The following is a 16,535-nucleotide window of genomic DNA, read 5'->3' as shown; positions in this document are numbered from 1 at the left end:
AAGGAAGTGAGGGAATGTGCAGTGCAGCTATCCCCAAAACAGGCAATAGGAAGTGCAAAGGCCCTGAGGTGAGAGTGTGCTCAGTGTAAAGGAACATCAAAAAGGCCAGTGCATAGGAGAGAAGCTCAGAGACGTAAAGGTGAGGGTTGGGAGATAGAGTTCATGTAGGGCCTTGTAGGCCATTGGATAGATTTTTGCTTTCACTCAAACTGAGCAGAGAAGACAATGCTCTGAGCAGAGAACTGGCATAATCTCAATTTTTTTAATGTAAGTAATTATGGGGATTACTTAACTGGTAGGTCTAGTTACCTCTCTCTCTCTCTTCCCCATTAGATGTGGCATCATATTCCTCTTAGGATCCCAGCATGAGGCTTGGCACATAATTGTCACTCAAAAAATGCCAGTTACATGAATCCTGAAGCTCTCCTGCTCCAGAGGCAGGCAGGAGAGGGATGGCCAAAGCTTGAAGTGGGAAAAGGCCAGGGCCATGGTGGCAGACTTCTTTTTTTTTTTTTTTTTTTAATGTTTATTCACTTTTGAGAGACAGACAGTGAGTTGGGGAGGGGCAGAGAGAGAAGGAAACAGGATCCGAAGCAGGCTCCAGGCTCTGAGCTGTCAGCACAGAGCCCGACGTGTGGCTCGAATTAACAAGCTATGAGATCATGACCTGAGTGGAAGTCGGACACCCAACCAACTGAGCCACCCAGGCGCCCTGGTGGCAGACTTCTTAATGGGAGAATGGTACCAGCGACAAACCCCTTGGCCTAGCAGTGAAGAGAGGCCAGAGTTTCAGTCTCTGTTCCGTGGCTCACTTACTGTGTGACCTTGAAAAAATCCTTTCCTATCTCTGGGCTCTATTCCTAAAACCAGAACACTGGGTAAGGTAATCTCTGAGGTATTTTCAGTCCTGCCTAGATTCTATTATAATACTTAAAAAAAAAAAATCATGGTAAACTACAAATAACCTAAAGCTTACCATCTTAACCATTCTGTGATCATACTTTTGGCTCCTTCTTGTATCCTGGCAGCTGGCAAGGCCTGTGATCACTTCCAGCAGTAGCTGAGCAAAGGAGAGCCATCCCACACACTGTGGGCAAAGGGGCAGGACAACTTGGTTCCAGAAGTGAGAATGGCAGCAAGTTAGAGAAGCTGCACCCTGCTCTGGAGGGAACAGGGAAGGAATTAAGCTTTGTGGGGGTGCTTCTGAGGCCCTAGGCTCTGGTGATGCTTGGCAGCTCCTTTAAGTCTTGCTTTAATCCTTTAGAGTCCCCCCACCCCCATCATTTTGCAAATGGCCCAGAGAAGTTAGGAAACTTGCTTAAGATAGTACAGCCAGTCTGTAAGGTTAGAATCCAGATGGGTCTTCAAGTTTATAACCTTCTCAAGGAACCACCACCTTCACGTGGCACCCTACCACTGGGCCCTGTGATGTTTTGAAGGACCTTCTGGCACAGCTATTCACTGAAGAGCATTCATGATGAATTATGAACATGTTTACAGTACAGGGAATAGGGCAAACTATTTCTTTACTTCTCTCCTTCCACCCACGACCACTTCACGTGGGTGCCCTCAACTCTCTCCTTCCTCAGCCTTCAATTCTCCTTTTCTATATTTTTTAAAAATAATTTTTTTAATGTTTATTTATTCTTGAGAGAGAGAGAGAGAGGGGGAGGGGGGGCAGAGAAAGGGGGACAGAGGATCTGAAGCGGGCTCTGAGCTGACAGCAGCTAGCCCCATGTGGGGCTCGGACTCATGAACCACAAGATCACGACCTAAGCTGAAGTCAGATGCTCAGCTGACTGAGCCACCAAGGAGCCCCCCTTTTTATGTTTTTAAACCTTCTTGGTCTCTCATCTCTAGGTCTTAATTCACTAGGGTCTAGATCTTGGATCACCAAGGTTCATGCCCAGCTCTACCCTTGTCAGGCCTTGGTGTTTGCATGTTGTTGAGTCGAACAGCAAATAATATATAAACCCCTCTGTGTCTACTAAGATGGCTTCTGTTGGCATAACATGGCTTGTCTTCATGCTGAAAGGCCAGTCCCCTCCAGGAGGAAAAATGAAAGGGGGAGAGAACGCTAGCTTGTAGCACTGTTTTCAAAAGTTTTCAGTTAAGAAGTTAAGGGGCCCTCCTGAGCCCAATCTTCATTCAGAGAAATAGCAGTGACCCCACATGATAACAAATAAGCAAAACTCCATCACCCAGCCATATGACATATATTAGCCAAATCTTCACCTGTCTGCTGGCTCTCTGAACGAGGATGGAGAGGTATATTTATTCTGGGGGGGTGGAATGCTGGTCTGTGACAGAGGGAGCATGGTGGGCTCTGGGAAAAGCAGAAGTCAAAGGTTCAACACTCCTCTTGTGGGCTAGCGGTGTCTGCTCCAGGACACTTTTGTCCTGTTTTCTCTGTACAGTGAGGCCTAGCCTGGGCTCTGGGATACCCAGGATGCCAGGGTAGCATGAAATCCTCTGATAATTCACAATTATCCTAGCCTTCAGCAACTTTCACATCCTATTTATTGAGTGCTAGATATTCAGGATATTTTAAATGACTAAGAAACATAACCAACAATTATTATGAGCCAGGGACTGGACTAAGTGCTTTGTATTTGTTGCCTTATTTCTCATAATAGAAGGTAGAATCTGTTTTACAGGTGAGAAAACCGAGGTCTGGAGAGGTTAAGTGATTTCTTCAAGGTCATACAGCTAATAAAAGGCAGGGCTGAGGGGCGCCTCGGTGGCTCAGTTGGTTAAGTCATGATCTTTGGCTCAGTCATGATCTCACAGCTCTTGGGTTTGAGCCCTGCATTGGGCTCTGTGCTGACAGCTCAGAGTCTGGAGCCTGCTTCGGATTCTGTGTCTCCCTCTCTCTCTGTGCCTCCCTGGCTTGCACTCTGTCTCGCTCTCAAAAATAAATAAACATCAAAAAAAAAAAAAAAAAAAAGGCAGGCCTGAGAATCAAACTCAAGTAATTTGATTCCAATGGCTGTGCTTAGTTGCTTAACAGAGTGTCCTGAGAACTAAGCAGCCACTGCTTTGGGAGCCTTGCTCAGTCTGGGCAGTGAGAAAAGGCTGCCTGGAAGAGGTGAGGCCTGAGCCAACCAAGAGGAGCAGGAATGAGCCAATGGGCTAAGAAAGAGGGTGGTTTGGGGTTATAGGTAGTAGGAGCTGTCTGCAGACAGGCCTTGGTGCAGGGCGGGGGTGGGGGGTGGCGGGAAAAGGAAAATGGCTTTGTCTGCGTAGACCACTCCAGATGTGAGTGGCAGGATGGAGGCAGGGCCTAGGTCACGATGGATCTCCAGTTTAGACTGGATCCTGAAGACAAAGGGGGAACCTTGGAGGGCCCTCAGCAGGCAAGTTCACAAAAGCAGCTGTGCGTGTCGACAACGTCTCCCACAGTGGGGAGGTTGCTATGTTGAAGGAAATGTGGCATACCAGACCTGGAGTCAGATGCCTTGGGTCTGAATACCAGCCTTTCTACTTCAAAGTTATACAGGTTGCTTTTACCAGTCTTTGAGCCTCACTTTCTTCATTTGTAAACAGGATAGAAGAACACCTGACATAGTTGTTGAGGGGAGTAAAAGTCTAAGTGAAACGTGTAGCAGAGTTGTATCCTGGGCACATAGTAGGTGTTCAATAAATACTAGCCGCTCCGTGTGAGAGGGGAGGTGTTGAGTAGAGCCATGCTTTTGGATGAAAGAACACTCCACCTTTTTTTACTTTGTTCTCTGTAAGGCTCACCTCATTGCCTGGGGCCAGAATCTTATCAGAGACTTTTACATTATTTTGCCCAAGGTCTTTCCGGTTTTAAGAGAGATAATGCTCACAAAGTGCTTAGCACAGATCAGGCACACAGCAATCACCTGATGCTTATAGCTGTGATTAAGTTAGAAAATGAAACTAGTTTAGAGAATAGCAACGAAGCAATTATCAGTTATCTACTGTAAATAAGAAGCCCAATTCTTTCCCGGGAACAGGTTTTGATTGGGGAAGGAAGTCTGAGATCTCAGAATACGGAGGGAGAATCTGGGTGAAATGAGCAACACGGGAATTTTTCCTGGAGCCAGTCATGCCTGGGGAAGAGCAGAAGATCCAATTCTAAATCACCGGGTATAACAAATCCAAATGGTTTAGGATTCCAGTGTATGAAGTAACTCCTGTCTTCTTCCAGTCTGGAGGTGGGGGATGAGGCATTTGGAGCTAGCAGGGACTATCAGGGATTAAACACCCACTATGTGTAGAGCTTTATGTGAATTGGGGGGGAAAATAAAGGAGGGCAGCAGGAGCAGTGTAGCAGGAGTCATAACCAAATTCGAGTTTGGACTCTGTCAACTACACCTGTCCAGGTGACTTTGCGAAAGTCTCTTGTCCGTTTTGAGCCTCAATTTTCTCAGCTCTCCTGTTGTGTGACAGTATTGAGCCTTTCTGAGCTTCGGTTTCTTTACCTGTAAAATGGGTGCTGTCTATTTAACAGGACTGTATGAGATAATGAATATGAAGTGCTCTGTGCCTGGTAACCATTACTGCTGGGATCATTCCGTTGATCTCTGAGATTCCTTTCCACGCAATCACCTGTGCCGAGGACAAGGCCCCTGCCTTGGGGTGGCATGTGCGGGGTGGGGCTGGGCGGTCTTGGTCGGCCCTGTAGGAAGAGAAGGACAAGTGTCACCTTGGCATAGGCCACTGCAGAGCTGCTGCTGGTCGAGGGGCGCTCCAGTCATGGGGCAGGCCTTGGAAAAATCCGTCCACAGAACCCCCGGACCAGGCTGCTGATTAGATGAGGGTTGCATCAGGTCCCCAGGCAACTTGGGAGTCGGCAAGGGTCTTCCAGAGGAAGGTGGAATTCAGATCCAGGCTTGGCTCTGCCCCTTCCCAGATGGGTGACCTTGGGCCAGTCACTTTTCCTCTCCCGGCCTCAAAGTGCTCTGGAAGCGAGGCTCCTCATTCCACTAACCACTCAGAGTGTACTAGGGCGAAGTGACACAATGGATGCGAGCTGCATTAGAGGCCAGCGAGTGCTACTTATTATGCTAATAGATGCACGCAGCGGGTTCCTTTCCAGCGGTTTCACTCTGGTTAAGCGGTTCCTTCCACTGTAACCTAGGTTTCTCGCCTCGCTGCCTCCCGCCCCTGCGGGCAGGGCTCTGCGGACCGCAGGCTCCAGGGCCGTTGCCATTGTTCTTCGAGGCTGGGCGGCAGGGGAGGGTTCTGGCGGACCAGACCTCGCCTTTGGTCTCTGCCTCCAACCCGCACCCCCGCGGCGGCGAGCCTGGGAAGCCCCTCTCGCCGATCTTTCCCGAGGAGGCGAGTCAGCCCCAGAGCTCTCCCGAACGGCGGCCGAAGACGCCCTCGAGCGTCTCCGAAGAATCCCGACCGCTCTCAGTCTCCGGAAAGAGCCGAAGGCGCTTCCCACCCTCGGCCTCCCGAGCCTCTCCGAAAAGGCCCGAAGTTTTCCGAGCGGCCGTCCTGCCGGACTGCTGGAGGCGGCCGCAGCGCCATGTTGGATGCTCTGCTCGTTGAGTGAAGAAAATCCGCCGGCATCGCCTGAGCCCCGCTACCGAGAAGGGCGCCGCTTCCCCCGGGGAGGGGGATAAAGACCCCCCGCCGCCGGCCCATGAGGATATTGCCGTGAAAGGTCCGGTCTCTCCGCCTCCTGCCCCCGCCGGGTCCGGCCCCCCCCCTGGGGTCGCGTTGTCACGGAGACCGGCAGCCGGTGGTGCTGGCCCGCGGGGCGGCTGCTGCTGCCGGCGGCGGCGGCGGCGGCGGCGGCGGGCGTGTGTGACCGGCCCCGGCCCCCTCCTCCTCCTCCTCCCAGACTCCCCCCGGCCCCCCGCTCCCGCCGCCTCCCCGGGTCTGCCCCCATCCCGCCCCCCCGCTGCCCCCGGCCCCTGCACCCCGGCGCGCCCGGTCCCGCTCTGGGGGGGTTGGTGGCTTCGCTTTGCCATGAGTTTACCGCAGAAACCGGCTCTGAAATCAGGCTCAGCGGCTGCAGCAGGAACCGGACCCGGCACCGGAGCGGCGGCGGCGGCGGCAGCAGCGGTACCGCCTCCTCACCCGGCGGCAGCAGCAGCGGCGGCGGCAGCGGCGGCGGCGGCGGCGGCGGCAGCGGCCCCTCCTCACCCGAACATCAGGGCCCTCCAGACCCAGGCGCCCCAACAGTATCCTTTTCACCTTCCTGCCGGCCCTTCGGCTCCTCGCCACAGCCCAGGGGGCCCGTGGCTCCCCGGGGACCCTCCTGCCGGCTGCCACAGTCCAGCCAGGGAAGGGGCTGCCGCCCGAGTCCCCGCAGCCGGGTGGGCCGGAGCTTTTGGGGTGCCCCGGCGGCAGCAGCACTGCGGGGGGGGGGGGGCCCTGGACCCTCTGCAGTACTGTGGAAACTAGCTCCGCTCGGCCCGGCCTCTGCAGCCCTTCCCTTTTAGAGCTGGGGGACCCTTCCCCCTCCTCGCCTCCCCTCCGCCTCCCCCTCCTCGCTTCCCCCCCACCCCGCTTCTCCTTCCTCGCTCCCCCCCCCGCCTCTCCCTCCTCGCTTCCCCCCCCCCGCCTCTCCCTCCTCGCACCACCCCCCCCCCCCGCCCCCCTTTATTAGGCCGAATTTGCTGGTGCCTGGGACCAGCCCTGCGGGGAAGGCTTTTCTGATTGTTGTGAGGACTACACCCTCCTCCTCCTCCTCCTCCTCCTCCTCCTCCTCCTCCTCCCCCCGCTCCCCCTCCTCCTCCCCCCCCCCGCTCCCTCTCCCCCCCCCGCTCCCCCTCCTCCTCCACCACCACCACGACCTAGACGACCACCTCCTCCTCCTCTTCTCCCTCCTCCACCACCGCGTCCTCCTCCTCCTCCTCCTCCTCCTCCTCCTCCTCCTCCTCCTCCTCCACCATCTCCCTTTTGCTCCCCTTGCGGCGGGGCCTGGTGGGCTTCCCTACTTATTATTAGTACATAATAAACTTTGTTGGTAAATTTCCTGTTTGAAACTAAGCTCAGCTCGTTTCTGAGGTAAGTTGGATTTTAAATCTATGGTGAAAATGTACAGAAAGCACCCCCTCTGGCTAATGTTGTTTAGTGATGGGGGGACGGGTTGTGATGTGGTTTGTGGTGGAACGCGATCTGAGGAGGAAATGTTACACCGGACGCTTCCCTGTCTTTGACCTTTTTAAAGGAAGAGGAAGTTAACTGACATTACCCATCACCCTCAAAAGTCTCACTTCTTGGAAGGCTTGCGTTATGATGGATATTTTTAAAGACTTTAATTTCCTTTTCTTAGGCCTGATGTCTAGAGGGGATCAGGGCTCCTGGAGGAAATTCTAGCATTGACTGTATCTAATTTCATGTTATTTACTCGATTGTAGAATTTTTGGACAGCTTTGATTGAAAAGACTTGATGGCGAGGTATTTTAGTCAGAAACTAGCCGGTGAAGGTAAAGCGATGAATTGATGAATTCCACGGAGATTTAGAAAGGTATTACCTACCTGAGAATAATATTTCATCATGCACCTTCCGTCCCCATCCGTTGTATTCGTGTAAATCAATAAATCACCATTGGATGTTAGATGTGTTGTGTTTTTGTATTTGTGTCATTTTGTGTTTGACTTCCAGAGAGGGTAGGGCATTAGAGCGTATAACTGCTGTGAAGTCCACAGATGATTTCACAGTCCGTAGTTTGACTCCTGCCTGTATCGATTGCTTTGAGAAGGGAAAGGTATCTCCCTTCTGGAGTCATTTCAGGTCATCCTTTTGGTTTCTGTCAAGTGTCGTTTTCTCTGTTCTCTAAATATTGTTATTCAATCCAGGCAGTGTGGTGCAGAGTAAAGATAAATTCCGTTCCAGTGTGATGTGTGTACTGATTTCATAATGTTTTTAATCTGCATGATTCTGTTCAATTAAGAATTTTTCACGGTTGAGAATGCTAAGTGATACCTTAGTGTTGCTCATGGAAAATCTGGTTAGTTTTGATCAGTATCCCTAGTTGCTTTACTTTAGGAAAAAAAAGATTGGCTGATTTGCCTGCTTCAAGGTGGAGCTCAGTGCTGGATCTGTTGAACGTATCTTCATTTAGTGAGTTTGAATTCCTTTCTAATTTGTCTTTTTTTTTTTTTTTTGGTCTTGACTGCTCATGCGTGGTTAGGGTTATAAGCTTATGTACCATACCACCAAAGTAAACTCGTCAGTCCTAAATTGGAGCTATTTTGGCAATTTATCATTCAAAGGAAGCCCATAGTGTTCTTGATGTGCAGAGTGATAAGTAAAGGACCAGTGCTTGGTGAATTTGGTGGTGTTACTTGGACACAAGGAGCTGCGACTTAGATGTTTCAAATGTGCTTTTTCTCAAGGCATTTCACAAAGAAAGGACTTATAAAAGCTCTGAGTTGGTTGCAACATGAAAGTAGTTACTAATACTGCAACAATTGTTAAAGGGCGTAAATTTAAGGTGTAATTTCCAATGGAGATGATTCTTAACGCCTGTTTGTAGTAATAATGGGGTAGTTGATTTTATGTGGCTTTGCGTTTTTGCTTTGCCTCGTGTCAGAAGAAATTAAAATTCTTGATGTATTTCACAGTTCTGTTATCTTTTTGCTTTATGCACTGCAAGGTTTCAGTTAGTAAAATCTAAAAGCTCGTATAGTAAATGAGGTATAGGTTACATGTCATTAGAACAAAACGATGAAATGTTACCCATGGTAGTGGGGAATTGGTTAAAATGGATCCAAATAGAGCAGTGCCGCTTTTCTACCCTGAGGGAGTGTGGGAATTTGTATCTGTTTGAGGAGAGTGGCCATTATGTGATAAGTTGACACGCAGGGAAACATTGATACTGGGGTGAAAGCTGGAGTTGCTCTTTCTATGGCTTGGTTAGCTCTCCAGTTCCCCAAAACATATGGGTGCAGTTGTGTTCGAATTGAATTAATAAGTTCATGTAGTATTTTAAATTTGTAAAAATACTGAAAGGAGATTCACCTGACAAAGTGTCCTTCGTTTGTACTTAGTGTTCAAGTGACAAATCAGAAATGAAGGGAAATGTTGGCAGTAATGAATTTGAATATAAACCGGGACCTGCTCAAGTAGACTTTGTTCTTACATGGCAGGCCCAGAAAACCACTGCAGGTACAGGCCTTTGACTGCAAAGAGGCAGGGATTGGGGCTTGGGAAGGAATGGGACATGATGAAGGGTGACAGGGATGGTGGAAGGGTGGCAGGGATGAAAGGATAAGCCCTGCTGTGAAAAGTGCTACTGGTGAGGCAGGAAGATGCTTAGAGTTTCTATGACACAATCCAATATGAATAGTTTATGAAATTGGCACTTAAAGATACTTGCCTTGAGATATGCTCAACCCAGCTTCCTCGTATGAGCTTCCCAGAAGCTCTGTTGAGCATCTTAAAAGTGATTCTTAACCTTTTCTGGGTAACAAACAACTTTGACATTTTTGATGAAAGCTTATAGACCTCAGACCTCTCCACACAAACTGTTGCTTACATTTTCAGGGGCTTCTTGGACCTCCCCTTAAAACCTAGTCCCTTTAGATGGAAATTGCTTACCCTTCAGATAATTAAAGGTAAATGAGTTTGAATTTAGGTGCCCAAATAGTTCTGACTTAGAACAATTTTGAGTCTGTTAGGAATACACAGTGTTCTATTTATATGGAAAGACTTCAGGGTGTCATTTCTCCCAGAGCTGCTGACACTTCTGGGGAGTCTAGTTACTGTTTTGGGGCAGCCAGTTGGGTTAAAAAAAATCAGGGCAGTGGGTTCTTTGAAGGAACTAGATTTGGTAAAGGCCTCTGGCAACCCCAAAATGACATATATTAAAAACAAGTATGCCCATTGGCTTTTCGTTTTGTTTTCTGTGTTGATTTTCAGTTCTGTAGGTTGAAGCCAATAACATTTGTTTTTTTCTCTTTTTTGCTTCTTTACCAAAGCTAGATCTGAGTAATAATAATAGTATTCATTTATTGAGTGCATACTCCTCTAGGTACCATACATGCATGGTTTTACTTAATTCTCACAAGAATCCTTATGAGGTAGGTAGTGTCTCTGTTTTATAGATGAGGAAACTGAAGAGCAGAGAAGTTAAATAATGTTCCCAAGGTTGTCCATCTAGTAATTGGTGGCCCGCGGTTCAGACCGTGGTATGACGAGCTCCCAAGCTCACAAGTGTCCTTTCTACTGTGCCACGTTCCTTCTTACCACGTCTGCATATGAGAGTGGGAAGTAGCTAGGGGAAGGTCTGTATACAGTAAAGAGGCTCTGTGGAGTAATCTAGACTGCCATGATACTGTATCTTGTTTTAATTAGTTCATAGCCACATACTGCTAGACAAGTAGGTTATCTTTACCTCACTGAGCCTTGCAGCATAAGAATAGGCCTGCCTCATTTGACTCCGTGCCTGTTTCTGCTTGTTCAGAAGTTAGCAAGGCCTCCAGCAAAATACCATTGTAACTAGCAACTAGAACTCTTAACTCATGAAGTGGCCAGCAGTCTCTCTATTCCTAAGCCCCACCACCAACAAAGATGGATGTGTGGTCTTAAAGGGCAGATCCTCTTCTAGGAAGTAGAGGGGGAGATTGATGCAAGATGATGCAGAAGGAAGAACGTGACTTAGACGCCGGAGTCACACTGGCTCTTGCCTCCGCCGCTCCTAGGCTTACAAGTCTTAAAGTGTGGTATTTTCTGTCAAACGGAGATGAAACCACGTAAAGACTGATGATATGTTGTTTTTCCACATTGGGGTTTTTGATAAGATTTTTACAAAAAGTTCTGTTGCTAAAAAATATTTGAAAACCATGTTTTGTTGTTTTTGTTCTTTTAATGTTTATTTAGTTTGGGAGAGAGCTTGCTTGGATGCAAGCAGGGGCGGGGCAGAGAACAAGAGTTGGACGCTTAACTGACTGAACTACCCAGGCGCCCTGAAAACCATGCTTTAAATCATAATAGGGTTGCCACGTTTTAGCCATTTATATTGGGGAGTTAATGTAAGTGGCAGGTTTTAAAATGCATTTGTTCTTTTTTTGAGCACCTACTGTGTGCCAGACTCAGTGCTAGATCTAGGTTTGAAAAGCTTTTGCCTTCAGAGAAGTTGGTCCCGACAAGTGAATGACAATACCATGAGGCAAGTACCTTCATAACTCTGCTGTAAGAGCTTACTTAGTCTTATGGAAAGGAGGAATTAGAGCTTAGAAGAAACTGACATCTAAGCTGCATTAGAAGAATTGAGTAAGAATTACCTGAGGTGTCAGAGCTTTCTCCTGCCAGCTGACTTTTGCCAATTCCATTGCTGTTGCTGCTGCATAGAACTTTAGTAAATGGATTTCAGTCACGTTTCATGTTTTTAGCAGGAGCAGAGAAGCTGGAGGAGGTAGCCCAGAACATGGTAACCAAAACGCAGTTGCCACAGATTCAAAGTATCTTCTGCACCATAATCTGAAGAATTAGAGTATGAGAAGATACATTTCAGATCTGCTCTCTGTGGTTGGTCCTTTCCTAGTCTCCTTCCCACTCCTCCCATAATACCTCCCTGTCCTTTTGAAACTAGATTTTGACCTGGAAACAGTACCAGCTAGCTTTGAAATATAAGTAAATTTTGCTTGATGTGTTGAGAAGTGTACCTGATTTGGAGTTAAAAAAAAATCTGGATGTGAGTTTGAGTTTTCAATTTTTACAGAGGTGTTATCCTGGAATAGTCACATAACTGCTCTAGGCATCAGTTTCCCTTTCTCTAAAATGGAGGAATTAGACTAGTTTATTAAGTGACTCTCTTGAATTACAGTGGTTTATAAGTCTGAAGATTATGGTGTGAGGTTTGTTTTGTTCTTCCAAGTAGGTAGGAAGGATTTGTAGAGACCTACTAATGGATTCTTTGTCTGATGGTCAGTAACATGTTTCTGTGGTGACATATTGACATTAGAAGCATGCTAGCATGGATCATGCGGAGGGCAACTTGCTTATATTAGAAGCCTCTGGTTTGGGGCTTATTAAAGTTAGATTTAGGGGCGCCTGGGTGGCTCAGTTGGTTAAGTGTCGGACCCTTGATTTTGGACCATCACGGTGTGTGAGTTTGAGCCCTGCATTGGGATCTGCGCTGAAGTGTGAAGCTTGCTTGGAATTCTCTCTCTCTCCCTTTCTCTGCCCCTCCTGTGCGACCTCTCACTCTTTCTCTCTTTCTCAAAATAAATAAACTTTTAAAAAAAGGACTAAATTAAACAAAAATAAAGTTAGAATTAGACAGACTGAAATGCCTCTGTGACTTCCTTATCTTCGCCTCTTGTGACAGCAAAGATTGTATGATGACTTGAGACCATAAAATAAGGTGGCCATGGCCGGATGCTGGCTGGCTCTCATTGATGATAACAGGTAATTCATTATGAGGTATAAGGGAAAGTAAATTTTGGAGTAAACTCTTGTGATGAGACACGATCTATTTTTATTGTAGGAATAATACTCCTAGCTAATATAATAGGAGACTGTTTCCTGATTAATAGCCAGGTGCCTGACTTCAAGCAGTGTATACATTGCAGCTGAGATTTACATCGATGAAGTATTGCAAGATCCCAAGCTACTTCTGAATTCTCAAATGGCTCCTAGTTCTTTGGCTTGCTGCCAACCAGAGGGAGTTTTTGAATCTTGTAGCCTCAGCTGAAATTTGAGATAGTTTCAACTATTTTAAGTACATTTGAAATTTGTCAGTTTTTATGACCTTTATTAACTAGTAGCAGTTTTGTACTTTTTCAAGCCCATATGTGTTCCCTCTCATGAGATTCTAAATTTTATCAGTAGAATGTGAGGTCCCTAAAGGCAGAGATTTTTGTCAGTTTGGTTTGCTGTTGAACTGCCAGCACTTGGAGCAGTCCGTGGTAGATATGAAATCTGTAAATGTTTGTTGAAATGTTGGTTAAGTTAGTCTGGGGATCTGTTTTAGGATAAGTTTTAGGGCTAATATAGATGGAACCACAAGACTGCCCTAAAATTGTTTTGTGCTGATAAGTAATTGATAATAGTTCCATAATTTTATTTGAGATGGAATAACATGGACCCAGTTTACAAAGTCATCTAATGTGGTTGAGTTGCCTTTGAAGAATAGATACATGTGATTTGGGTTGGTAGAAGGCCAAAGAGGAAAAACATTTATAGTTAAATGTTACTATTAAAAATTTTGTTTTATGATTCTACGAGTAACATAATCAAATCAGGAAATTAAAAAATATGGATAAGTAGAAAGTCACTCATAATCTTAGTATATAGAGACAACCACTGTTAACATTTTGGTATATTTTTTTCTGTACTTTCTTTTCCTTTTTTTAAAAAAATTTTAAGAAGTTTTAATTTAATTTTGAGAGAGAGAGACAGAGAGAGAGAAAGAGAGAGAGACAGACAGACTGTGCAGGCAAGCAAGCAGGGGAGGGGGAGAGGGAGAGAGGAAGAGCCCCAAACAGACTGCGTGCCAACCCTGGGCTCGATCTCACGATCTTCGAGATCAGGACTTAAGCCAAAATCAAGAGTCAGACTCTTAACCCACTGAGCCACCCAGGCTCCCCTTCTATACTTTTTTCTATGGACTTTAAGGGGCTTAAATTCTGCCCTTTTTTTTGTAACCTAACTTGAGGTCAAATTACATATAAAGGCTTTTTTTAAAAAATACTTGACAATTTTATTGTTAAAAAATGACACATATATATGTGTGTATATATATACGTATATATACATACGTGTGTGCGTATGTATATGTGCATATATATATATATAGTTTTGTATCTTGCTTATTTTGTTATTTAATTCTCCACCAGCAGAAAAGGCTTTTTGGTTGGTTTTCTTAATTTGGAATGAATTATTTTTTGTTCTTTGGCAAGGTTTTCTTGAGGATACTCTTTTACCTTTGATTTGTACTCAGAAGGTAGGACTGTACATTAGAAAGATAAGAGCTGAAACCTTTATCAGTAAGTCAAATGTTTTTGAGTTACTGTGGCCAAAATGTTTTGCATTATTTATAACATTAAATTTGATGTAACTTCACAGGTTTTTTTTGCTCCTACAAATATGTACATTTTTTTTACTGTCCTTTTGAATTCATCTTCACGTATGCAAGCATATTAAACTAAAACAAGAAAAAAAAAAAAGACTGGTGGCCAAGGTGGTATTTACTCCAGATAGTTTTGGAATGTATACATGCTATCATGATAGCTCCTTTAATTGTTTTTCAGGAAATGTTGGTGTCATATGGAGTGATTGGAAGGAAGGAGGAAAGGAGGAAAAAACAATAAGGGATTCATGTGGGGTTAGAGAACTTGAAGTCTGGGAACAAACAATTTTGGAATGACAGGACGGGGGGTAGGGGAACAGGGTGGCGGTAAAGTAAATACAGCCAATTTTGAGCCAGAATACAGCATTTTTAAAAAACATTTATTCACCTTTGAGAGAGAGAGAGAGAGAGAGAGACAGAGTGCAAGCAGGGGAGGGGCAGAGAGAGAGGGAGACACAGAATCTGAAGCAGGCTCCCGGGGAGCTGACAGTGCAGAGCCTGACATGGGGCTCAAACTCACAAACCGCGAGATCATGACCTGAGCCAAAATTGGAGATTTAACACACTGAGTCATGCAGGTGCCCCCAGAATACAGTATTTTACGGTGAGAATGGAAAGGTAGAATAGAGAGGGATGTAAGAAAGGGTGGGAAAGACTCCTGGCTTTTTCTAGACTCCAGAAAATAGCATATAAGAGAAAGAATTTGAACTGAAAGATGAATTTAAAAAATATTGGAAACGAGTTTAAGACTATGGTCAGGGTTTGGATGGGCAGAGGGGAGTGGATTGTGGTGAGTGAGCAATCAGCTTGAACAAAGGTTTGGGCTTGAAATAAGCATGCTGTATGCTGGGTTGTGAGAATCCTTATTAGTGTGCTTGGAGTGGAGGGCTCTTGTGGTAGAATGCTTGAAATAATGGATCCACGTGTTAGAGGGCTTTGAATCATAAGAGAAGGTTAGGGGCGCCTGGGTGGCTCAGTTGGTTGAGCCTCCGACTTTGGCTCAGGTCACGATCTCACCGTCTGTGGGTTCAAGCCCTGCGTCGGGCTCTGTGCGGACAGCTCAGAGCCTGGAGTCTGCTTCGGATTCTGTGTCTCCCTCGGTCTCTGACCCTCCCCCGTTCATGCTCTGTCTCTCTCTGTCTCAAAAATAAATAAATGTTTTTAAAAAAAAAAAAATAAGAGAAGGTTAGGCTTCATTTGTGAGAAAGAAACCGTTACTTTTTTTTTTTTTATGGCTTTATTGAAATACAGTTTGCATACCACACAAGCCACCCGTTTAGAGTCTACCATTCAGTAATTTTATGTTCACAGAGTTGTGCAGCTATCACCAAAATCAACTTTAGAACATTCTCATCACTCCCAAAAGAAACCCATTGGACTTCCCATTTCCATCTCCCTAATTCTGCCTGAAGCAAATACTAATCTGTTTTCTGCCTCTGTAGATTTGCCCATTCTGCATATTTCGTATAAATGATACAGTATAATGTAGTCTCCTGTGACTGGTTTCTCTCACTTTGCATAAGTTTTCAAGGTTCATCTGCATTGTAGTATGTTTCAATACTTTTTTTCAATTGCTGAATACTGTTCTGTCACATTTATTTATTCATCAGTTGGTGGACATTTGGGTTGTTCACCTTTCTGACTATTACGTACAGTTATGCTATGAATGTTTAACGTGGATATATGTTTTCATTTCTCTTGGGTATATACTTTGTACAGTTGCTAGGTTTTATAAGGTAACTCCACGTTTAACATTCTGAGAAAGTGCCAAACTTTTTCCAAAGTTTGCGCCATTTTACATTCCTACCAGCAAAGTATGAGGGTTGCAACACTTGTCATTATCTTTTTTTATTATAGGCCATCCTAGTGGGTGTGAAGTGATATCTTATTATGGCTTTGATTTATATTTCCTTGATGGCTAATGATATTGAGCATTTTTTCTTGTGTTTAGTGGCCATCTGTCTTTGGAGAAATGTCTGTTCAAATCCTTTGCCCAGTTTTTAATGGGTTTATTATTGAGTTGTTAAGAGTTCTTTATATATTCTAGATCCAAGTCCCTAATCAGATATAACGTTTACAAATATTTTATCTCATTCAGTGGGTTGTCTTTTCATTTTCTTGGTAGTGTCCTTTGATGCACAAAAATTTTTAATTTTGATTAAATCAAATTATGTTTTTTTTTTTTTTTTCCCTTTTGTCGTTTGTGCTTCCTTAGTGTGTGTGTAAGAAGGCTTTCCCTAATCCAAGGTCATGGAAATTTACTCCTTTGTTTACCCTAAGATTTTTACAATTTTAGCTCTTACACTGAGGTCTTTGATCCATTTGGAGCTAATTTTTGTGTATGATGTGAAGTAGAGGTCCAGATTTATTCTTTTGCATGTGACTATTCAGTTGTCTCAGTACTATTTGCTGAAAAGAGCATTCTTTGAATTGTCTTGATGCTTTGTCAAAAATCAATTGTATTTCTTTTGTTTCTGTTTTTTATTTATTGGGAAACTGACATGATGGAAACTGTTTTTGAAGATTTGTTGA

At 45.2% G+C, this 16,535-nt stretch overlaps 1 protein-coding gene across 14 annotated transcripts in view; it reads left to right on the top strand.

The window, feature by feature from the left end:
- The first annotated feature begins 5,854 nt into the window (after positions 1-5,854).
- EIF4G3 (eukaryotic translation initiation factor 4 gamma 3) overlaps positions 5,855-16,535 on the top strand; it is a 317,793-nt gene continuing 307,112 nt past the window's right edge. For all 14 annotated transcript variants that reach the window (XM_030323566.1, XM_030323569.1, XM_030323568.1 and 11 more), the window contains exon 1: positions 5,855-6,161. In XM_030323566.1, the coding sequence (XP_030179426.1) occupies positions 5,947-6,161 (215 nt within the window). In that variant the 5' untranslated portion in view covers positions 5,855-5,946. The remainder of the gene's footprint in view (positions 6,162-16,535) is intronic.

This window comes from Lynx canadensis, chromosome C1 (assembly GCF_007474595.2).
Source record: "Lynx canadensis isolate LIC74 chromosome C1, mLynCan4.pri.v2, whole genome shotgun sequence".
Lineage (NCBI taxonomy): Eukaryota > Metazoa > Chordata > Mammalia > Carnivora > Felidae > Lynx > Lynx canadensis.
The sequence above is the reverse complement of the archived record's forward strand: the minus strand, read 5'-3'. Positions and strand labels throughout refer to the sequence as shown.